Here is a 24,501-nt window from a genome sequence, read left to right on the forward strand (position 1 = left end):
CAGTGGCTCATATAGTACAATTTTACGTTAGTGTTTTAAGTCTGAAGTAGTAAACAAAAAGTGGGTTTTTTGTTTGTGCTCTGACTATAAAGTTACATAGATTATGAGTGGTCAGGCACAAACTTCATTTTACTCTAAACCCTGTTAATTTGGGGGTACAATTTTCCAGAACCTAGAGTTTTTCAGAAATATTTATTGCATTATAGCAGAATTGCCTGCAGATTTTTTTAAGATTTTATTATGGTCCATTGAGGCCCTAATGAAATGAACATTTAGTTTAAACATACCAAATGTTTTCTTAACTGAATGAAATCAACATAGGATTCAACTTTGAACTTTTGACCAAATAGATAGAAATGCAACAAAGCTAAGAATCCCTCTCACAGTCAGAAAATGAAATTCTGAAATGTAGTTAACATCTTTTAAATGGTTATGTTTTGGACTGACTCATTAGGGTTTTAACCAATTTAAAGGTTTTAAAAGTCCTGCTTAAAAACTTCTGACGCTGCTCCAGAGTCTACCACAAAAGCAAGTATTATTCCAGCAGCCTATTTTATGTATTATGATTAATGCTTATGCTGGCTCCTGAAGTGTTTGTTTTATTGGTTTAGTTCATTTTTTAAATTTTCAGTGCACTGTGTGAAGCTTCCACTTGTGGAGGAATTATCTGAGTTGCTTAGAAGGGACCTATTTATTTTAGCTTCTCTTTGGATTGTAAGTTTGATTCATAGTTCATCATTATTTCTAGAAACTGACTTTTTCTCATTTGTCTCTAAAATACCTCATTATTGGGTGACAGTATAGGTGTGAATGTAATGTACATTACACTAACCAAGTGTTTATATTCAGATTTTACTGATTTTTTTTTCCTTTCCATGTACACTAGCCTTCTATTATTGCTTTTAACCTATTTTGTATTTTAACCTTAATGTTAATGTGAATACATGCTGAGAGATATGTCTTGTACTTTAAGCAAAATTAAATAAAATTAAGCCAAGATACCGTATTGCTAATCTCTGTCTGTGGCTGTTCCATGCCTAGATTGTTCTATTCCTTAAATTCCCATGCCTATATTTAGATTCTAGGAAAGAGAGAAAGCATGCGAGCAAGCAAAAGCACGTAAAGGGTATTAGAAGTATGTGACTCTTTAGTTCTTATAGGTGACTTATCTCTATATTTTCATAGCTGGAAATCCCTGGTTTTGAAATTGAAATGAACATGTATTCAAAGTTAAAAATTAGACTGTGTATGAGTGGGACAAAGGCAACTTCATTAGGTATTAAGTGAATAACCAACTCTTAAAATTTCATAGAATACTCATCGTATAATAGTTTTACTTTAAGTATTTTTGTGCCAAAATATTTTACCATATTTTTAAAGTATAAGTTTCTTTGAGCTATATAATACTGCAGCATAAAAATTAAAAATTCTCTGTTAAGATATGTACTTAGAAGCATGCTAACTTCATGTTTATTTTACAGAGTGATAAATGGCTCAGAGGGAAAAAAAAAACAATAAGTCTTTTAAGTAGTTTTACTTTTTTGAAATCATTGATAGTTTTAAACCTTTCTCCTAGATGCCAGGATAGAAGAATTTGTTTATGAGAAACTGGATAGAAAAGCTCCAAGTCGTATAAACAACCCAGAACTTTTGGGACAATATATGATTGATGCAGGGACTGAGTTTGGCCCAGGAACAGCTTATGGTAAGCAAAAGGCAAAAAGATCTGCTAAGTTAATAACTTTCCTTTTAGATTTTTTACTACTTAGAGACATCATTAACATTTGCCAAATATTAGTAGACTCAATTTTAACTTCAAATTTTTTATGTTTAAATTTCAGATAAAGTGAGAAATACAGGTGACCAGTAAATACGTGCAATTCAGTGTAATGTTTTTAGTATATATTATTCTGAGAATTCACATTAATCTTTTTAGATCTAAAAAGTTGAATGAATTAATTCCTTACTGGTACTGCCATTGAATCTTGCAACCTCTGTTAGAGTACTTCTTTTGATATGTTGTAATTTTGTTTACATATGTCTTCTCTAGATGATTTCTTTAAAGCTTTCTTGAGAGCTTATTGATTTCTATAATAAAATGCCTGGCACATAGTGTTTGAACACATCACTAGTGCTTTCATTACACAATGATGTTAATACCACAAAAATGTTAACAATGGTTATCTCTGGATAACTATTTGGATTACATGTTTGGATTACATTTCATTCTGTTTTCTTCATGTAATTCAAATTTTCTATCATCATGCTTTATAGTTATGTCAGCTTTGTTAGTTGCTGTATTGACGTTTTAAATGTATAACTCTGAAGCTCATTATCCCTCAAATCTAATTTTCTCAGAATATAAGACTATTTCAGATTTCTGTAGCGTCTTTTCCTATTGTTCATGGCTAAAAATTCTCTTTATTAAGACTTCTGCAAGAAATTGGTCTTTATGTGGGTATGAAATGTTAGGTAAATGATTTTCCTCATATAGTACTGATTTATAAAATAGTTACTAAATTCTGGAGCAAAATGAACTTAAAGTTTTAGTAGTTACCTTTATGTCAGAAGGAAATATCCTAAATACTGTATAATGAATGGCATTAATCCATTGACTGGCAGTTAGATATGCAACTGAAACTTTTACATTGTGGTTTTCAAAATGTACTTCTTTCAGAAGTCTGAAAATGCTTAAAATTTTTATTGTTTTATTTCTAAATTTTAACTATTTTACAAAAATTTTACACATTAAACAGATTTTTTTGTGCCTGCTTGTGTCAGATGCATTTAGATGCTGGGGGTCATAAAGGGCATGCAGCCCTTACCTTCATCAAGCTGAAGGCCTAGTGGGACATGAACATTCAAAAGGAACATTTTTTTCCTTTTTTAATCCACTTAGTTTGTTTTTACCCATAGTAATTCTATTAATCACTCTACCCTGATTATTGGAATTGGACTTTGTGAATCTATTTATTAGTAATTGATAGTAGCTAACAATTGAGTATTTCAGGCATTGGGCTTAACACTACACAACATATTATTTCTGTAAATCTTCAGTTATATCCTACTTACAATATAAATTATCTCCATTTTGAAGACAAAGAAACTGAGTCTTAGATTACATAATTCATCCATAATCCTACATCTAATAATTCAAATGGAGATATGTATCCAAACATGGCGCTCTTAACTACTGTGTTATATTATCCTCCTTGCCAATCAGATCTGATCTCATGCTAACATGGAGGAATCAAGATCCATAGAATTACAATTTATTAGAGGTAGACCTGGGAGTAGAACCTTGGTCTTGTGGTTCCCTTTCATTTGCTCGATTTTCCACTGTACTTGTCCTATTTAAACATTAAGGTATATGTGTTACAAAACATGGCTTTTTCTTTAACCTAAGATGCAAATTTATACTATTATTTAAAGATACTTGAGGCCCACGCATTAATATAGAAACAGAAGACAGATTTTGACTTATTAAAATATTTTAAGCATTAATGCTTTTCTAAACATACCTCCACTGTTTGAGCTATGACCATAAATACTTTTTAGTATATTTATTCTCTTGTGTTCCATTGGTTGAATTGGTACAATTAACTATGGTATGGTAAGGACTTCACCTTTGTCATTTTTATTTAGATATTTATAGTCTTAAATTTACCTTTTAAAATAAAACTAACTACAGTTAATTCTATTTTATTTTTTACTTGAGTAAAGAAGTGACAACTAACTTTAAAGCAGATCAAATTGCTGATTTTATTTTCTGACATTACCAGAAAATGGTAAAAATAAGAAAAAAAAAAAAACACAAAAAACCAAACAACACTTTTTTCCTTTGCAGGTAATGCCCTTATTAAATGTGGAGAAACACAAAAACGAATTGGAACAGCAGACAGAGAGCTGATTCAAACATCAGCCTTAAATTTTCTCACTCCTTTAAGAAACTTTATAGAAGGAGATTACAAAACAATTGCTGTGAGTTGGAAAATGTTCCCTTTTTTTAGTACAATATTAAGATATATAATTCCAGTTTTTAATGAATAATTTACCCTCTTATTGATCATGTAGATGTAGCAGATTAGAAAATTTAAATAATCTAGCTAGGTGCATATCCAGCAGAACACAAACCTAACCAAAATAAAGGACTCTTAAAGATATGTACTCTATTTTTGTGTCCCTGTAGTGTTATTGAGATTACTTTACATCAATTCTTGTCCATTACCAGCATTAAAATTTGTAGAGAAGTTCCTGGAATTATTATAAAAATATGGTACAAAATATCACGATAGTATAGACACGTAACTATTCATTTAAACTGGAAGCAAAAAACCTAATAATTATTGGAAGCTATATTTCTGGTTGTTCAACTTCCTGTTTTTTGCATCCCTAGAAGCCTGTTATCTTCTCTTCACACAGCTATGTTTTATTGCCAAAGAAATAAATATCACCTTCCCAAGCCTAGTATTATTTTTTGTTTGTTTCAGTGATGGAGAGTGGAGATCTAGGTGGATTTTTTTCCTAAGATTTTTGCAAGATTATTCTTTATTGTAAATACTACTTTAAACTTTAATTTGCAGATTTCTTATTACAATTTATTTCAGAAACTCAGTATGTTTACAATGAATTTGTCTGGGTAAAAAGTATTTCACCTGAGACAAAAGAAAAGCTACCAAGTTGAAAGATGATTTAAAAGATTAAATTGTCAATAGGATGAAATTTGATATATGAAATCTGGAATTCCACTTTGGAGTAGTAGAACTGCATTCACTGCTATGGCACATTAAGTGAACCTGCATAGTTCTTAAAGTAGATCACTTAAGGTATCAAGAAACTTTGCCCTAGGCCCATATCTCCTTTATCATAGGTATTTCCTAGATAGTCTGTTTGAAACATTCTCATCCTGAACAGTACTGACATTTTGAGTCAAGTAATTCTTTGTTGTGGGAGCCATACTGCATTGTAGGATATTTAGCAGCATCCTGGCTTCTACTCAGTAACACACCCACACCCCCAATTTTGACAACCAAGAAGATAGAGCAAAACATTTCCTGGAGAGCAAAACCACAAAATATTAAAATTAATATTCGTTTGTTTCTGCCATCACCTGCCATCTTTCCCAGATTTTTCAAGCATCTAGAATGTCTCCATTATTTTAAAATTGAAAACCATGAGAAAAAGGAATCAAGTGTCACTTCATAGTCAATTTTGTAATCCTAGATCTTTAGCAGATGATTCATATATTTAATGGAGAATAATACTTTAAATGTGTATGCTTTTTACTGGACTTTAGCATCATTAGCCTTTTTTTTCTTTTCTATATTTATAGAAAGAAAGGAAACTATTACAAAATAAGAGACTGGATTTGGATGCTGCGAAAACCAGACTAAAAAAGGCAAAAGCTGCAGAAACTAGAGCCTCAGTAAGTAGTATTTTTTAATAGAAAAACATTCTAGGTTGATAACTTTAAAATTTGTAAAATATTTTACTCCTATACCATGCAAGCTATAGTTAATTATGAAGACTAGACTATGACTTTTAGTGTTTTTAAACAAACTTACCAGAGCTTAATGCATCCAAGTCAATGCAGAATAGTTATATCAACAGGTAGTATTATTTCAGCAATATACCTGTTGCTAAAAAATAAAAATTGTGAGAGCTCCTAAAGCTGTATCATGTTCTTTAAATATCATCAGTAATGTTAGAAAATATTCTTTTGGAGATAGGGTTATTATCTTTGAAATAGAAAAACAAATAGTAATTAAGATTAGAAAGAATCAAATTTGAGATTGCTTGTGTGTGACGTAAAAATTAAACTGGACTCCTTTTCACATGTGAGTCAAACTGGCTAAAGGAGTTGTCACCAAGAATTCCAAAACCATTCAAACAGTGGCAGCATGGACTCCCAGGTGACTATTTTGCAGGGGAGGAAACTCATTTGGATACATAAGTTCTGGTATATTTTTCATAAAATCAACCTCAGTTTATTCTTTTTAAATAGAGTGGGTTTATATTAAATGTAGTAATTTAATGATTTATGTATGTATATATTTATAACTTTATTGAAAGATTTTATTTATAAGCTTATTTAATCTAGTATTTATACTGTTTATATTTCCATTCCAAAGATTGGAGACGTCAATCAGATTTGAGATTTATGCCTTTACGATAGTACAATGTAAACCGGTCTGAATTTATTAGAGAAGGCTAACAAATTCTTAACATATATTAAGGGATATGTTTTGTTAAGAGGCATGACATTCCCCCTGCCTTCTGATCCCAACTCAACTACCACTGTCCTCATCAAGAACCATTGCCTTAAGGAACATAAACCACAGTGCTGGCAGAAGTTGACTGTGGCTCTCTTGTTTGGGGAAAGAAGAGGTTGACATTTGGTTTACAGTGAAATTTAAAACTGGTAAAATTGGTATTGGGTTGTGATGTCTTATGAAATTACCCCAAAACCTTATATGAGCTGAATAAATTTTTTTCTAGAAAAATTTTTTTCTAGACAGCTCCTCTTTGGAAGACACTGTATTAGTTACTGCTGGAGAGCTATCTTTGACAGAACATTGAATCCAAATTCACTGGCTGTTTCACCTCAGAATTTATTATGATGTCATCATCAAGAACACCTTAACTTCCCAAAACAGGCTTTTTGCAGAATAAGAACTTTAAAAATGAACATTGTAGGTGGCAAGAGACTCTAAATTAGGATTGGTTTCTAGTTGCTAATAAAAGATTTATGTGGTAAAGTATAAATTGATTTTTTTAAGATACTAATGTCATAATCAGGAAAAAAAATGTTAAGAGAAATAAGGATCATTTGGAAATAAGTGTTTGAACCAGAACAAAATCTCTTTATTCAAAATGCCTACATGTGCCCAATAATGATTGTGGAATGAGAAGAATACCGTTGTCAAGTGTCAGTACAAAACTTTATTTTGTAGTGCTTACACAAGCACTATTACGGGATAATGACTGTGTCTACTTTTTTACCTGAAAAAGTTCCAGAAAACTCATAGATTTAACACTGTAAAGGTCCTTTAGTTATTCTAAATTATTTTGCCATTGCTATTAAAGTTTGTAAGAACTAAATATAATAGTAAACAAACTTTGAGAGATGTTTCCTTTTGATGTATCCAGAAAAGATCTTGGCAATTTTTCTTCACTGAGTATTGTTGAGGGCAGAATTTTTTCCATGAGAAATTACATTTAAAATACCAAAGAGTATACAAATGACTTTATTGAACAATTTTATTTTTATACAACTTTTCTAGAATTTATATATTACATAAAACAAATTTAACTATAGCCAAATATTTAAAACGTTAGTCCAAACAGAAATTCACATTTCCTGATTTTAGTTGTGTTCTTTTCCCCTAGATAACCAACTCCTTTTTCTTCCAACTTTATAGCAGTAAGTCTGAAATACTTTAGAAAGGAAAAGTCCTATTAGTTTGTTATTACATAAAACCTTGAGGCATGCCTATATTTTGTGATCTCTGGTGGGGTTTGTTTTCTGTATTTCTCTTCTGTTTACTTGAAGAATACAGAAAAATAGAAACCACTAGGAATTTGCGGGGTTTTTTTCCTTCTTTGACCCATTTCCTCGTTCCTAGTTGGCAGCTTGAAGAGGTTATTCTAATCTCAGAATTTCTTTGATTTCACTTTATAAATCTCCATGTATTGTTTTGTGAGTAGTTATTTCTCTGCAAGTAAGGTTTGGGACCTGTGTACCTGAAGACTTTTTTTTTAGCTTGTTTACTGGCTTCTTGTGACCTCTTTTTCAATTCTATATTTATCAAATGCTTATTTTGTATAACATGCTCTGCTGAGGAGTTCAGAGATAAATAATGCAAAATTTCTGCTGCCCTCAGTTCACAATATAGTACACTAGATTGAACTTTTTGATGATGTTAGCCCTATCAGTAAAATATTTATGCCTGTATACAGTATTGCTACTTTACTAACTTGTATTTTATTAGTTAGCATGTTGAAGAATGGTAACGCAACATCAAAAGCTTTTCTCAAAAATATACCAGTTGAGCAGAAAGAAAACCTACTTGAATGTTTTATAATGAACAGAAACACAGTTTTGAAAATATTCTAAAACTTACATCATAAGTAGCAAAGGCAAATAAAATTTCTGCATTTAAATTATAAGGCACTTTATATAAGGCACTAAATAGCTTTATTTAGTTCTATATAAATTTTTTTTAATTATTTTAGACTTCTGTTAATGGGAAGAAAAAAATCATCTGGTTTCAAAGCTAGTATTTCGAGGTTTAGACCTCACTTTTAGGTATACAAATACAGAAAATACATCTTCAAATAACACAGTATTATGAATGTCCCTCTGCCTGCTTAAGCATTTATTTCCACAGATGTCTAAATCTTTAATCTGTAAACTGAGCACCATCATATTACTTTAACCTTAATGTACACATATGAGAATTTAAAGCTTATTAAAAATATTAAAAAATATTAAAATTTAATATTGAAAATATTAAAAATTGACCTGCCTTTCATATTTCCTTAGGGTATGCCAAGACCTGGCTGAGGCTGACTGAAAAGAAAATGTGGTTAAAGGCATCATATATTCATAAAATAGAAATGATCTTTGAATAGGAAAATTGTGGGTAGGCAGAAGGGCTTTCATAGGTGAAAATTTAGTAAAAATTATAGGTAACTGCAGCAGTTTTTAAAGTGATGTTTCCTTAAATGATTCTAATTTAAAATCAAGCATCAACCATGTTTTTTGTCTTTAAAAATTTGTATCTTTTGGAAAATTTTGAATAGGCACTACTATGTGACATTCCATAGAGCAATATAGTTTATTGTGGGTTTTTTTTTAAGTAGAAGACCATTTTTCAGCTCTCTTAATACTTGTTTGTGTGTTCTTTATTGTGAAGAAGTAACTTGTTTCACTGTGTTCATTGGTATAATGTGTTCTTTGTCTCTTACCTATGCACTTAAGCAACTAAACTCAGCTCGCCTTGAAGGAGATAACATTATGGTAAATTTCTCTTACATGCTCAACTTCCTGCATGTAAAATGGCTGAAGGTTTGTTGGCCTACTGTGTTTTCTACATCCTCAGTAAAGTGCCTTCTCTTGCTATTATCTGCATGTAAAAGTCTAAAGTAGTCGAAGCCGTGAATTCATTAGTCCAGCAAAAATCACAGGGAATACTAGCTGAAGTAATATTGGAACTTGAAAAAAAGAAATTGTGTTCTAATTGCCAAATATTATTATCTATGCCAAATTCAGGTTTTAAAATATGAATTTATATATAAATATATAGTGCCTTTTATACCTAGTAATTAAGACATTAATTTGGCTGGCACTTTGCATTTTTACTTTTAGCAAAGAAAATTAACAAAATTTACTTAGAGAAAAGTGTAAGGTATACAGATTTACTTTGTTTCTTAGTATCTTTGATGTTTACCTCAACTTTCACCCAAACTCAACATTGAATTAATTTCTTCAGTTTCAGGCCAAGACACTCCACCTCCCCCTGATATTTTGGGTATTTTTATAGTAGCAAGGCCCATTCCCTATCCATTGCTAATTTACTTTGGAAAGCTTCAGGATATTAATTAATAGCCTTGGGTAAGAATTGGGAATGAGGATTGTTCTATATATGTTGAGTCTGGCTTGAGGAAATTTTTGAGATGTTAGTAATTTTTAATTTTTAACAAAATGGAAATTCATAAAATCTGAATATAGCCCCAAAACTCATAAACATTAGCCAATAAAGATTTATAGATGTGGTGTTTGGCATTGTACTGCTAGATAAATTACTTCCATAGAAGTGACCTGGAATCTGTAGTACAGTTTATAATAAATTCACAGTCAGCTGTTTTTATTCCATTAGCATTGAGCTGAAGGGGGGAAAATGTCTGTGTAATCGGAAAGTTTATGTAAACAATATTTAAAATGCATTTTTGTTGTTTAAACTACTATGATCACCAAAGCCCTGGCTAAATCAGGGCTTTCCTTAGATAGCAAGAGAATGCATTCATTTATTTCCATTGTCCTATCTGTAGGTGAATGAAAGTGTTAGACTATTTCAGTCATTGGTAATTGTCTATAGATCATAGGTTTTCTTTTATTTTAGGTAAAAGTATCCTAAACAGTTAGCAAGACTATGTTCCATTTATTAGGCATTTGTGTTACTACTGGTGTCATCTATTTATATGTGTTTAACTCTGGTAATTTTAAACTATTTCTCAAGTATAATGTGCTCCACCAGTGGCTATATCAATGTTCACTGTCTGTTTATCCTTGCTTTATTTTAGTTTCCCAAAATTCTAGAATTTTAGACCTAAATGAGAAATTAGAAATTACTTAGTCCAAACCTCTCATTTTACAGATTAGAAAACTACAACTAAGAGGGGCTAAATAGTCCCAATTTTGGAAAACTATTACTCTTATTAATTTATAAAATTAGTATAAGATTCAAAAATTAACAGTATTGATACATATGAAGGCATACTTTCACAGTATATTAAACTATACTGATTCACTATTGTGTTAATGTGACTCCGGAAAAGGAGAGTATGCCCTTTGAATTTAAAATAATTACATTTTTCTATACTAAGTTGTAGAAAATGTTAAATTCCAACTTTATTTCATGCTGTATATTTTTCTCTAATTTTTAATGCTGGCTAGATTTGGGCAGAGGAAGTGACAAAAGTAAGTAAATTATTAAACTACAGAATTATGAAACAAGAATTTAATTGTCATTCATTCAGTAAATATTTCTTGGACAACAGCCAATAGGATAGGGCCAGTGACAGTCTTTGTTACTATATCTTTGTTACTTATAAAATCTGAAAATTATTATAGAAAGCTCAGATCTCTTTGGCTAGTAGTAGCTCCACAGAGCAGTAGAAGAATATTACAGAGATGTACTGTGCACACACTCTGATAAATACTAGATACATGCTACATTAAGTAGTAATATTTACAGTGCTTGCCAGGAAACAGTTTAAATACTTGGTTTACTTACATGACAATTATGTAAAATATAGTTTATGCCATGTCTTGTATATTCAGAGATTGAATATATCATATGTCACACAAATGAGTTTCCTAGGTAACCAAAGCTTGTTCCTCCAGCACCAGAGCTAAGTCTTCTGTCACTTTAGTTGAAAACAGTTTTAAAATAGTATTTTACTGCTCCATTAGGTAAATACAGGATAGCATGTATTTAATTTCATTTACAGTTAGGGTCACTATTATAAATGTACATTATTGTACTGTATAACAATTAGATCTGTTGTTTGTTTTTGAAGTATGTTGTCTCCTCCCTCAGTGTTGGACTGTCACTTAGAAGCCCCACATGACTGCTACTACTACTAGTAGGCCCTCTTTCTGTATTTCCATTTCTCATTTTATCTAGGCTGGGAAATAATCAGCAAGAATGTAAGGAATAAAATTATGACTTTAGGCAGATTTGTTTCAAATGCTACTTAAGGTCTTCAGAAGCATTTTTTAGTTACTCCTCATGTTCATGCCTACCAAAATTTGACCTCCAGATGAGGACAGTGCTGGAGATTAAGTGGTAACTGTGGCCCCTATTTTTTTTTTTTTTTCAAACTTTATCTTTTTATTTTTTGGCTTTGTAGGAATGCTGACTATACAGTCTGTTCCCTGAGTAGGTTATGGGGTTTTGACTCTATGAATTGGAAATTCAGTATGAAATGCTTGACTTCTTCCATCCTCTATTGTGAAATCCATTTGTCAGCTTAGTTATGTTTCTGCCATGGTCTCTGGTTGTTCCTGAACCTCTAGCATGAAAAGAGGGCAGAGTAACATGGAAGAGAATATAAGTTGAACAATGAAACCAGGGTCTCTTCCACTCTGGTTAGCAAACAGATACACCAAAAAATCTCTGATACTGCAGTCTCTGTAAGTTTGGGAAATATGTGATATATACAATGGGAAGAAGCCCATGAAACAAATATTTATAGTGTGTGTGTGTGTGTAACTTAAGAAAATATATTAAAATGGATTTAGGGAGATTTTTTTCTTCCATACTCACTTCTGTCATTTTTATAATTTAAAAAATATATAATTTTAAAACTTCATATCTTCAAATGTTTTAAGAGTTAAGCCTATAGAAAAAAATAACACTGAACAAAATTTCACAGCAAATGCCTCAAAAGCATAACCACCAAATTTCTAGCTTCTAGTTAGCCAGTCCTGATATCACAGATCAACAAATTCTTGCCCTTTTTCCAAGTTACATCCTAAAAGAGTTCTTGCTTCCCTAACCCAAGTTATGCTGTCATATACTCTGGCAGGAAAAGGTCTTTCCCCTAGAACTCTTTGTCTTAATTGTAAAATTCGTCAGGGAATGAGGTCTTCTGGAGGACAGAATAAAAACCCTTAAATGTTTAAAGAAAGACAGTTCTTTCTTTAAACCCTTTTTATCTGTCTTTCTAATAGGGATCATTCTCTTCCTAAGTAAATGATGCCAAACCTATTTTAGATACCTCAGCCTTTTATATTAATTATTATGATCATTATATGTGTCAGCAGTAGAGATGGTTTGGGACATCTGACTGCAGCTACCCCAGGCATACACTGAAACTTGTTCAAAAAATGGGATTCATTTCCTTCCTGTCATTTACCTTTTCTAAATACGAAGTCTGAATTGTTCAAAGAATGACTTCCTAGGCTTTGTAACATGGTGCCTTTCTTCATAATGAAATCATTCAGTTTTGCTCAAACACGGAAGACTGATCTCTTATCCTTTGTGAGATCATTTTATAACTTTTTTTACTCAGTGTCCTTAACTAAAACACTTCCACTTCATACTCAGACTTTCCAGTCCCTTAATCTATTATCTAGCTTACTTGTTTACACCTTGTATAGAAATATTGCTATTTAGTAGGCTTTTCTGCCCTTTTTCCTAAGAGCCATTAAATCAAATTGTACTTTCACTAGTCTTGTTTACTTCTGAATTTCATTTATTTTGGGTTTATTATGGTAACTTCTTAAAACCGTTTTGTATTCAACCAAGCAGAACAATAAATAATGCAAATGTAACTCTGAAGTGATTGGTTTTCCTTAACACTTTACTTAGGAAGAATATTGATTGATTCTTTCCTTCTCCTGGGACTTTTTTCTGCTTCATACTGGCTTCTACGTGAAACTTGTAACTTCAGCTCTGTTATCAAAGCACCATGCATTCTGGTTTCAGCCAAGTAAAATTTAATTTTAACTTTTGAATTATTGAGTAATTCAAGCTCATTTCCATAAATCCAATCTAGTGGTCACTTCTTAGTCACTCTGCCAGGTCTGTTACCAGTGGGATGAAAATGATTATAGCAACTGATTATTTTGCTTCCTTGTTGACTGGTTCACTAGGTTAACTATTGCCACCAAATGTTGACGGAGAGGAAGATGGGATGTGCAAGGAAAAAGTTTAGACCTAATTTTTATACTTACTACAGTCTTAGAAATATTACTTGGATAGGTGGGGGGAGCTATTTATCCTGGAGAGGTAGTATAACATAACAGTATTAATGATATTCTCACCAATGATGATTCCCCTCTGGGATAAGCTGAGTATTTTGAGTGAGGTGTGAGATTTTATTTTTCTCCTCCTCACTTACTACCAACCAGCTCTGGCTAAAGGTTTAAGATGTTTTTTATTGAGTATTTACTATTTTTATTGAGTTGATTTTTTAGTGAACTATTTTGTCCCAGCACTGAACCTGTATGAGAGGGTTGAAGCTAGTAGTAGTGGAGTGCTATTATATAAACCTCTTTCCAGCCATGAGGTCAGTGACTTCACCTTGGTAGCTTGAAATGATGTGTGGTTGGAGTATTTGCACCATGAAAATCAGCACATTAGAACTTCCCCAACCCCAGCCAGTTTATCAGCACACTACTGATTAAAGGTCACCCATAACTTGCAGAAAAACCCTAGTACATCTTGTAGATAATAGTGATGCTTAAGCCATATAAAATGCAAAGTTTAGAAAGAAAACTAAAAAGTCACCCCTTATGCAAAAAGAGTTCCTTCTTAAGGAACCTAAGAACTATATGTCTAGAAACAGTATGTTTGATAACTAAACATAAGAGGTTAAAATCTAGGGCACCTGAGTGGCTCAGTCTGTTAAGCGTCTGACTTCAGCTCCGATCATGATGTCATGAGTTTGAGGTCATGAGTTCAAGTCCCACATCGGGCTCTGCGCTCTCAGCTCAGAGCCTGCTCCTGATCCTCTGTCTCCTTCTCTATCCCATCCTCCCTCACGTGCTCTCTCTCAAAAGTAAACAAACATTAAAAAAAAGAGAGAGATTAAAATCTTACGGCTTTACTCTTAAGTTTTTTCATTTGAGATTAAAGGCTATCTTTAACTTCAAAATAAATTAACTATAGTAATAATTGAGAATTTTTTCAAATATCCATATAAACTAATATTCTTAAGATTTTATAAAATGTTATGACCTTTTATATTGACATGACAAAATACATGACAGTATATTGACTGTCCCATAGTAGTGTTTCTAGGCTTTTATGTGTATGTCATTAAGCTTTGACATTAATAGATTTTTTTGAGTCAATTAATGGTAAGGAATACATTCTATCTAGATTGAGTAATATAGAAAAGCTGAGGTGTAGAGTTCAGGGAACAGTTTAAACTCAAAGCAGAATGAGAGCATTGCCAGCTCATCATTCAGGGTTTCCTGAGAGATTTGTAAACTGTGTAAACAAATGTACGTGAAACGGACTAAGTCATTAAGCAAAATTCTAAAACTGTATTCCAATTTAAGTCTGAACAGGAATTGAGAATAACCCAAAGTGAATTTGATCGTCAAGCAGAGATTACAAGACTTCTGTTAGAGGGAATCAGCAGTACGCACGTGAGTGTTCATTAACTGGAAGTTTGTTTGAAACAGAAGACTTTGATGGTCCTAAGGCACTTTGAGAGGGGAAAACTGAACTTCTTTTTCAGTCACTTATCAAGGAAAATTTAAATTGTGGCACTTTCCAAGATACATGGAGAAATATTTTAAATTTTTGCTTATACTTCATCACCTAGTTCTCCCACTATCATCATTTGTTGGCCTTTATTGGCTACACGTTTTGTTCTTACACTGCTGACCGAGGTCAGTCTCAATAAGCCTTGTAGTAGAATGCTAGTTACTGGTGTTTTGCCATGAGTATATGTAGTAGAATGCTCGTTACTGGTGTTTTGCCATGAGTATATGTCGTGCTTTCTTGCCCCTTGGAATTTAACACTTTTAAGTAGATTATAGAACTGAGAAGTAACTGTAACTTTCCTTTACAGGCCCATCATCTCCGCTGTCTGAATGACTTTGTGGAAGCCCAGATGACTTATTATGCACAATGTTACCAGTACATGTTAGACCTCCAGAAACAACTAGGAAGGTGGTAATTTCCTTTTCACACATAAAACTCCTGATAAGAGAAGAAATTCAGATTTTTGCATATGAACTAATGATAGAGGTGAAGATTCAAAGAATTAAAGGCTTGTGTTAGCTTGCTTAAAATCAGATTTTTTTTTCTTAAGGAAAGTAATTGTCAGACTTGAGGTAGCAAAAACATTTTGAACCCTCCTGGCACCAAAAGTGTTTGAAGTTCACTTTTCTGTGGAATACCTTTGCAATTAGTTGAGGAAGATTAACTAGTTACATTGACACTTATTTGCCCTTAGAGATCAGCTAGCTAATTTATACTTATTCATTACTCACTTGTTCACTGCTTTAAAAAAAAAAAAAAAAAAAAGTTTTGGAATAGTCTGTAAGACCTCAAGCCCATTGATGTTATTATTAAAAATCATATTTTAATATACTTTAAAGCAAAGTGGTAACATATAACATGCATAGCTCAGTCATTCATTCATCAGATATTTATTGAACACATGCCATATACCAAGCACTGTTCTGTACTCTAGGATTATATCAGCACACAGAACAGGCAAAATTGCTTATTACCCTTATGGAGTTCACATTGTAAGGTTACACTGGAAATAAAATGATGTATAGGACAAACATGGTCTCTACAAGGTCTAGATGGAAATACCTAGGTATTTAAAGTCTAGCTAGAAATAAAGGCCATTGGGGGATGGGCCAGATGGCAAGTGGAAAGGTAGAAGTGTAGGTTCCTGCAAGGGACGTCTAACTGTGACTCAGGTGGGTCTAGCAAAGTTTCACAAATGAAATTATTTTAGTGGAAATAATTTAGATGAAGAAAGGGGCAGGGACAACAAATATTCAGACAAAGGAAGAACACGCATGTAAAAAGGCCAGGGAAAAAAGAGTAGTGTGGCAAGTTCAGGGAACTGACAGTAGTTCGTTCTGGCTAGAGTGTGCATGGTGTTTGAGTTAAGGAATGGGATGGTAGATGAGGCTAGATGAGTGAAGCAGGGTCATGTCACCAATGTCCTGTAAAGTAAGTAATAGTAAGGAGTTTAAGATTTATATAGTGAGAAACCATTAAAGCAGGGAGTGGGTGATACATAATATTTGAAGGAAAAATATCAAGAGAAGATAATTTTAAGGAATAAGGTGGGGTTTTTTTAAGTGGATTCAATATTCTTTTCTGCATAATCCTTTAAAACTGGGCTTAGAACAATATTAGGCACATCCACAAAACCAATTTTAGATCTTAAAAATGAATCGTGGTCTGATAGCATTGGTTATTCCAATAGGATTTACAGAAGATTTACACTTCTGTATATTTAAAGTTTTGTTAGTGGTGTTAAATACCTGAAAGCAGAACACCACTTTATCCCCACGTCGTTACAACTATTTTAAGCCCAAGAAGCCTTAGTACTTTCTTTTCACTGTGTCTTGATACAGCAGAGGGGTTGCTGATGTTACCATCTATACTTGCACTCTGCTTAAAGCCATACAAATGCTTGGAACTCTTCCATCCAAACAAAATGCTAGTTATTGCACTTTAGGGTAAGCTCAGACATTACCGTGAACTGAGTGCTGCTGTTCTGGGGAAGAAAGCCTGCCCTCAAAGAATTAGATTACTGGTAAGGACCAGTAATAGAGAGTGGGGGAGGGGGAGAGAGTTTAAAGTCTTTAATGTTGCAGGTTATGCTTTTTAAGAGTGTATAGAAGTATTCAGTTGCAGAACTTGACAAATCATCCAATTCCATGCTAATTCAGAAGCTATTTCTGAGAAGTAGAACCAGGTTATAAGAGCAGTGTTAGTAGCAGTAGTAGTAACTGAAAACAGTAGTCATTTAGGAAGGGCTCTAGTTGTCCCCAGGCACTCCTCTAGACACCTCATATGTAATGTTACAGTCCTCATACCTGTGAGGGTGGGTACCATTATCCACGTTTTCCAGATGAGGAAACAGAAGCACTAGTCACAAGGCTAGCAAATGTATTTTACTTTTAAATAATTAGAAGGTTTTAATACATCAAGCTACAGTAGCAGAAAGTCTATAGTTTTTAAAATATCAATAAAAGTTCTTAGAAGGTAAAAATGGTCTTTCAGGGTTTTTGTTGTTGTTTGGTTGGAGGGATGGGGGTTGGGTGTTTTTCTTTTTACCATTAATTCCCCCAAAGTGACATAGGTAGAGGTCAGTGGTGAACAAAGGTTAATTATACTAGTAAATTTGAAAGTAAAATTCCATAGTTAGAGGCTTTAAAAACACGTGTGTATAAACACACTTATGTGGGGAAAGAGAGTTTTTTTTTTTTTTTATCTTCAGAAATGTGTATATTTAACCACTGCTGAGGAACTGAGTTCACTGAGCAAGAGATGCTAAGAAATGTGTTCCTAACTTTATAGTAAAACCTGAATTAGAAATTAGTTCTTTTTGTCATTAAAACCCTATTATCTATCAGAGAAACATTTGCTTTTAATTTTTAAAAATGCACTATTCCAGGCATGAAGGATACAGCGTAAACAAAACAGACCAAATCCCTGTCTTCGTTGAACCTACATCTATTTGGGGACAGAGGGAAGTAGAAAATCGATATGGCTGTGAATTACATACTACATTAGAAGGTGATAAATGCTGTGAAGAAAAATAAGTGGAGAAGTGCCTTGGTTAGGGGTAAAGGTTTGCACTAGTTAGAGAAGACAGACCTGAAAGATGAGAGGAAGCAAACCATGCAGGCATGTGAGAAAAATTGCTCCAGGAGAGGGTACAGCAAGTACAAAACCCTGAAGCAGGAACATAGCTGTAATGTTCAAGCAACAGTGAGGAGGGCTCGGCTGGAGATGAATCGAGAAAACGGGAGAAAACGAAAACGGGAAGCTGGGACATATGGGGCTTTGGCCTTTATTCAGAGGTGAGAAGCCTTTGAGGGTTTTGCCCTGAAGAGTGACAGATTCAACTAGCATCTAATAGGACTATTCTTGCTGCTCTGTTAAAGATAAATGCTAGAGGGCATGAGTGGAAGCACACAGAACTGTTTGGAGCTGATTGCAAACTTTTAGCCTATCCAGTCAGGAGATGATCATGGTGAATGTGATAGATGTGGTAGAAATGATCAAACCCTGGGTACATTTTAGAGGTAGAACCAGCAGGATTTGCTGACAGACTTCATTTACATAGGGCTCAGAGGAGTTAAGAATTATTGCAGGTGTTTGGCCTGTGCAACTGAAAGAAGGGAGCTGTAGTTAATTAAAATGGGGAGTGTCACAGGAGGAGGTGGTTGGGGTGGTAGATCACCCCAGTTTTACACCAGAAGCCCAATTTTAGACATAATGAAGTTTGAAATGTCTATTAAACATCTAAGTGGAGATGCCCAGTTTTAGGATATGCAGGTCTGGAGTTTGGGAGCTAAATTAGAGATACAAGTTAGAGAGTGGTCAGCATATCAGGGATGTTTAAGTCTCAGACTAGATGAAAGGCAGAGAAAATATAGGCAGAGAAAAGAAGAGGGCTAAGGGCTAAACCCTGAAGTACTCCAGCACAGCTAAGGAAGTGGCGGTAAGGAATGAACAGTAAGGTAAGATATAAACCAAGAGTGTGGCCTGGAAGTCAAGTGAGGAAGGTACAGGAAAGTGGAGGGAAAGGATCCACTGTGATCACTAGATATGTCAAGTGAAGTGAGGAATGTCAATAGACCATTGGATTAGAACACTGAAGTCCTTGCTGACCTTGACAAGAGTAGTTTTGGTAGAACAATAGGGCCAGATCATGTCTACAGTGTAAGAGAACAGAAGAGGAGGGACTATGATGGTAAGTTTAGATAAATCTTTCAAAGGAGTTCTAGTGTAAAGAGGAACAGGAAAATGAAGTAGTAGCTGGAGGAGAAAGTGTGTCTCGCAGATTTTTGTTTTTAAGATAGGAGAAATCAGAGCATGTTTGCAAGCTGATGAGAATGATACAGCACATAGAGAAATAAGATAGCATGGGAAAAGGAAGAATTGCTAGCGTGATATCCTTGAGAGGTAAAAATGAGATTTTGTGCACAGGTGGAGAAATTAGCCATAGAAGCATAGACAGCTCATCTGTAGTAAGAGGAGAGATGACCACAAACACGTAGATGTGTCCTGATTGTTCTTTTTCCTCTTTGTGAAAAAGGAAACAGCTCATCAACCGAGTATAAGGTTAGAGGAGAAATTGCTAGAATTTTGAGGATGGATGAAAGTGTATGAAATATTAGAAGAATGGAAAGTGAATGGACTTAGAGAAATGTATAGTAATTGCTAAGCAGCATTGTGGACCCACTTGAGGTTCCTACTCATAAATTCAGGGCAAGGCCAGACAACATGGTTTTGTACTTTTCTCCTCTCAACAGTAAATAACATGGATACTGAGTAGGTTCATAGATTTTTACCAAATGAGTAATTTAAAGTGAGGAATATAGGAGATGAAGACATATGCAAGGGAGTGATTATAGTAATTACCATGGCCATGAAGGACGTATTAGTAGGACCATAGATCCACTATAGACTTGTTGGAGAGTACTGGCGAAAAAAAGGATGATGGTCAGACAATGGGATGTTGGAAATTATTATTGCAAGGGTTATAGTTTTTGGAATTAATGAGGTCTAGATGAGGCAGTAGAAATGGGTGGCTGAACTACAGGATCAGGTACAGAAAGAGAAGATACCATGGATCTGAAAAGGCAAAGTGTTGGAAGATTGTCTCTATGGATATTATAATCACCAGGTGAGATACAGTATCTGTGAGCCAGGAACTAAAATCTTGTAGAAATGGAGAAGAGAATGAAACATCCATAGATGATGGCAACAAGAGATGATGGGTAGTAAAGAGTCAAATAACCTGAAATTCCAAGATTGGGCAAGATTGGTTAGAAGAGTGTAGAAATGGTAATGAGAACCATACAACTCCTACTCCATCCACTTGTAGACTCAATAAGTATGAAAAATAAACACAAGCATAAGAGGGTGAAGGAAGGTTTAGAGAAGAGGTTATGAGACTAACGAGAATTGTGTTGTTGGCTGACTGATTTCCAGATGGCACAGTGGTCATAAAGAGAAGAAGGAAGTTGTGTTTTATTTAGGGATGAATTTCACCCACCTTACCAGATGAGACCTTTCATATTTATTAAAATTTAAATATGAATTTTCATAGGAAATTTTCAACCTTAGAAATGGCTGGATGAGAATGAATATAGGCCAGCCATTTGATACTCTTTTCCATGTAGTATTGGAGAAACAGTAGCTTTACACTAAATTGAAAATTTTAATTATCTTTAAAATATTTACAAGCACATTTGCCACAGAAATTTCACTAACTTCTTTTTAAAAAAAAATTTTTTTTTTAATGTTTTATTTTTTCGAGAGAGAGACAAGAGTGTGAGCAGGGGAGGGGCAGAGAGAGAGGGAGACTCAGAATCCGAAGCAGGCTCCAGGCTCTGAGCTGTCAGCACAGAGCCCAACGCGGGGCTTGAACTCACGAACCGTGAGATCATTACCTGAGCTGAAGTTGGACGCTTAACCAACTAAGCCACCGAGGCATCCCTAGATTTCACTAGTTTCTAATAAAACTTTACTATTTTTCCCCTACAAAAAATACAAGACAGAATGAGCTTGTGAAATTTGCCCTATTCTCCCATCGAGTCTTCATTATGGTAATTATTACTCATAACATAGTATTTGTATGTCCGTGTCCTTCCCTTGTGTATATGTCCATAAAGGAAGGGTATTGTTTCATCCTTGTGTCTTTAGCTTGTGGTAGTGATGTTGGACATGTAGATTTTCCATAAATATTTGTCATTTGAATGAATAGGAAAGTGTGATTGGACCAGTTTTATAAAGAGAGTTTGGTTATTCAAATATTTCTCAAAGAATTAACTTGAGAAGACTTCACTCTTGTGGTGGTATCTAGTATAGAAGTGTTATTCATTGATATTTTTATTTAACAATTCATAAAGGCAAGAAAAGATTAATAAAACATACTAGTAGAAGTTTTTTGGAAGTGTTTTAAGGATAAACTCATTTTTTTCTGGAAATAGCATGTTTGGGGGGGGGGGTTGTTTTTAAACTTCAAGTTTATAATTGTAAAGACAGCTTTGAAAAAAACTTCCAAGTACTTATATTTGAAAAACACCTGCATGGGGCGCTTGGGTGGCTCAGTCGGTTAAGCGTCCAACTTTGGCTCAGGTCATGATCTCGCGGTTCATGAGTTCAAGTTCCACATCAGGCCTGTGCTGACAGTTCAGAGCCTGGAGCCTGCTTCAGATTCTGTGTCTTCCTCTCTATGGCCTAAGAGGCATAAGTTAGTTAGGGTACTTTGCTATTAAAATATTACATCTGTAAATCTTTAGCCAAAGTGGAAGTTGGTAGAAAGTAAACACTGCCACCAAGTGGCGGTATTCAGAAGCTATAGTCACTTGGAAATTGATAATTGGCCATTTTTTTCCAACAGTTTTCCATCCAATTATTGTAACAACAATCAGACTTCTGTGGCACCTGCACCATCTGCTTCATCAAATGTGATTGGTTCTTCTGCCTTGTCTTCAACAAGTGGTCTGGTAATCACCTCCCCTTCCAACCTCATTGACCTTAAGGAGTGCAGTGGCAGCAGGAAGGCCAGGGTTCTGTATGATTATGATGCTGCAAACAGTAGTGAATTATCACTTCTGGCAGATGAGGTGAGTAATATATGGGTTTAAGAAGAAAACTGTATCATAGATTGACATACCTTCTAGTATTATAATAAAATGCAAATTCTTTATTACTTCTTGGGAAATAGTTTATCATGAATGCTTTCATAGATTTAAGATGGTTATATCAACATTTTATAAAAATTTTAACTACTATTCTTTTTTTTTTTTTTTTATAAATTTTTTTTTTTCAACGTTTATTTATTTTTGGGACAGAGACAGAGCATGAACGGGGGAGGGGAGAGAGAGAGGGGGACACAGAATCGGAAACAGGCTCCAGGCTCTGAGCCATCAGCCCAGAGCCTGACGCGGGGCTCAAACTCACGGACCGCGAGATCGTGACCTGGCTGAAGTCGGACGCTTAACCGACTGCGCCACCCAGGCGCCCTTAACTACTATTCTTTAATAGAATAGCACAGATTTAAAGTTTTTAACTGCTAAATAACTAGAAAATTTCTAAAACTGCCTCTAATAAAATCCTTTATCTTTCAGCAAAATTAATAATGTTTAAAGAACTTTGATAATGAATAGCTTAAACAAGTTACAAATGTTTATTTTCTGACATAGTTAGTAACTGGAACTATTTTATTTTGTAGGTGATCACTGTGTTCAGTGTCGTTGGAATGGATTCAGACTGGCTAATGGGGGAAAGGGGAAATCAGAAGGGCAGGGTGCCAATTACCTACTTAGAACTGCTCAATTAAATAGGTGGACTATGGAAAGATTACCCATCATGACACCAGTATTTATATACAATTAACTCTGAATAAAGCAGGTTTAAGTATCTTCCATGTTAATGTTCTTAGGAGACTGAAAAGAAATACCAGCCATCAGAAACCAGCCTTTCTGCCAGTGAAATTGCATGGTAAATATTTCATTACAGAATTTATGTTAGTGCTTTCATGCCAAGAATGTTTTCTTACAAAATTCCCTTTCTACTGAGTTTCACTAATAAGCAGCTTCTACTTTTGAGCTCCAACTTAAAGCAGAAGAACTGTTTTCTACTGAATTTTTTCATTAATGGCAAGCTTTTTCTTTTATGTAAAATAAATTTATTGTGAATTGATATCAGTGACTCATTTATTAGGCATAATTTAATAGCCAAAGAATAAAATTAAAATTTGTTTTAAACTGTTGGTTTTAAAAGAGCTCTAGGGTGTAAGCCTCTTTTGTGAAAAATATAATATTTCTGAATGTTTCCATAAACAGAAATGCAGTTAATCTACCATGTTTACCTTGTTTTCCAACAGAAATGGAGTGATTTCAATATTGTATCTCAATGGTTTGTTTTGGAGGTTTGGTGTGGGGGGGGGGGGCGGTGGTTATTAAACACTACTGAATGATTTCTTTTAAATTTAAGAACAACTAGTCCTTGAAATCCTTGAAAAGGATTACCATATTTCTCTGCTATGTATTTCGTTAAGGTTCTAAAACATCTGGAACAAGTTCAATTTGCTAAACAATGCTTTTAAGATTGTTTAATTGGCACAATTTAATGCATAATCAGAACTGGATCTGTTAAGAACCTATTTCAGTAAAGAGAATGTGTTCTTATGGAACAACAAATTCTTATCAAAATATTGATTAGTGCAACTACACTCATTATAGAGGAAAACTGCATACAAACAATACATTTTTGGTTACTCAATTTACTAATAAAATTTTGAATATTTATTAATGAACTTAGGTTATCTTGATCAGGATCTCCGGTTGTGAAACACACTTACGGTCAGAAAATTGCTGTTTGGAGCATTGCTATGAATCAGCAGATTGTTTCCATGTTAGGACTTCTGCATTCATTCTCATTCGTTCATTCATCAAACATTTGTTTGAGGGCCAGGCACTATGCTGATCAGCTGGGGATACTACCCTGAACAAGATGCACAGTCCTTCCCCCTGCAGACCTTAAGTAAATAAATAGGCAGTTGCCATATAACAGAATCCATGTCATGATAGAAGGAATGCAGGGTGTTGTGTTTGAGACCTTTTGAGTCACTTAATTTGGATTTGGGGAGTGGGAGATGGTATGGAGGGGAAGTGTTCGAGGCAGAGGGAAAAAGAGCCTCGAGCCAAGAGAATGTGACACGTTCTGACAATTGAAAGGAGTTCAGTCTGGCTTACTCGTGAAGTGCAAAAATGTAGTTCATTTCTTCAGGGAATGTTAATGCATTAAAACACTTTTTGGTACTTTAAAAAATGGACACATAACACAAAAAGTATTTTCAAATTTATTTAAGAGCTCCTAATCAGAACTTTGTCAACATGTTGATAATAATTTAGCCCACAGTCCAAACTGTAACAGTAGTTGTTACCCTTTTATTTCTGTGCTGAGACACATTGCTCTACAATTTTATAATTGTACAAAGACACTTTGATTCACACTGTGAATCACCATACTCGTAACC

The 24,501-nt window shown here is 34.1% G+C and overlaps 1 protein-coding gene across 10 annotated transcripts in view; it reads left to right on the forward strand.

Annotated features, from left to right (window-relative positions):
* Window positions 1-23,162, forward strand: part of SH3GLB1 (SH3 domain containing GRB2 like, endophilin B1) — a 35,401-nt gene extending 12,239 nt beyond the window's left edge. Inside the window, exons 3-11 of one of the 10 annotated variants that reach the window (XM_023258874.2) lie at window positions 1,577-1,705; window positions 3,848-3,981; window positions 5,333-5,425; window positions 8,984-9,070; window positions 10,679-10,702; window positions 14,798-14,887; window positions 15,316-15,419; window positions 21,859-22,084; window positions 22,693-23,162. In XM_023258874.2, the coding sequence (XP_023114642.1) occupies window positions 1,577-1,705; window positions 3,848-3,981; window positions 5,333-5,425; window positions 8,984-9,070; window positions 10,679-10,702; window positions 14,798-14,887; window positions 15,316-15,419; window positions 21,859-22,084; window positions 22,693-22,800 (995 nt within the window). In that variant the 3' untranslated portion in view covers window positions 22,801-23,162. The remainder of the gene's footprint in view (window positions 1-1,576; window positions 1,706-3,847; window positions 3,982-5,332; window positions 5,426-8,983; window positions 9,071-10,678; window positions 10,703-14,797; window positions 14,888-15,315; window positions 15,420-21,858; window positions 22,085-22,692) is intronic. The other 9 variants (XM_023258876.2, XM_011284890.3, XM_011284891.3 and 6 more) reach the window with 9 other exon arrangements.
* Window positions 23,163-24,501: the final 1,339 nt, after the last annotated feature.

This window comes from Felis catus, chromosome C1, assembly GCF_018350175.1.
Source record: "Felis catus isolate Fca126 chromosome C1, F.catus_Fca126_mat1.0, whole genome shotgun sequence".
Classification (NCBI taxonomy): Eukaryota; Metazoa; Chordata; class Mammalia; order Carnivora; family Felidae; genus Felis; species Felis catus.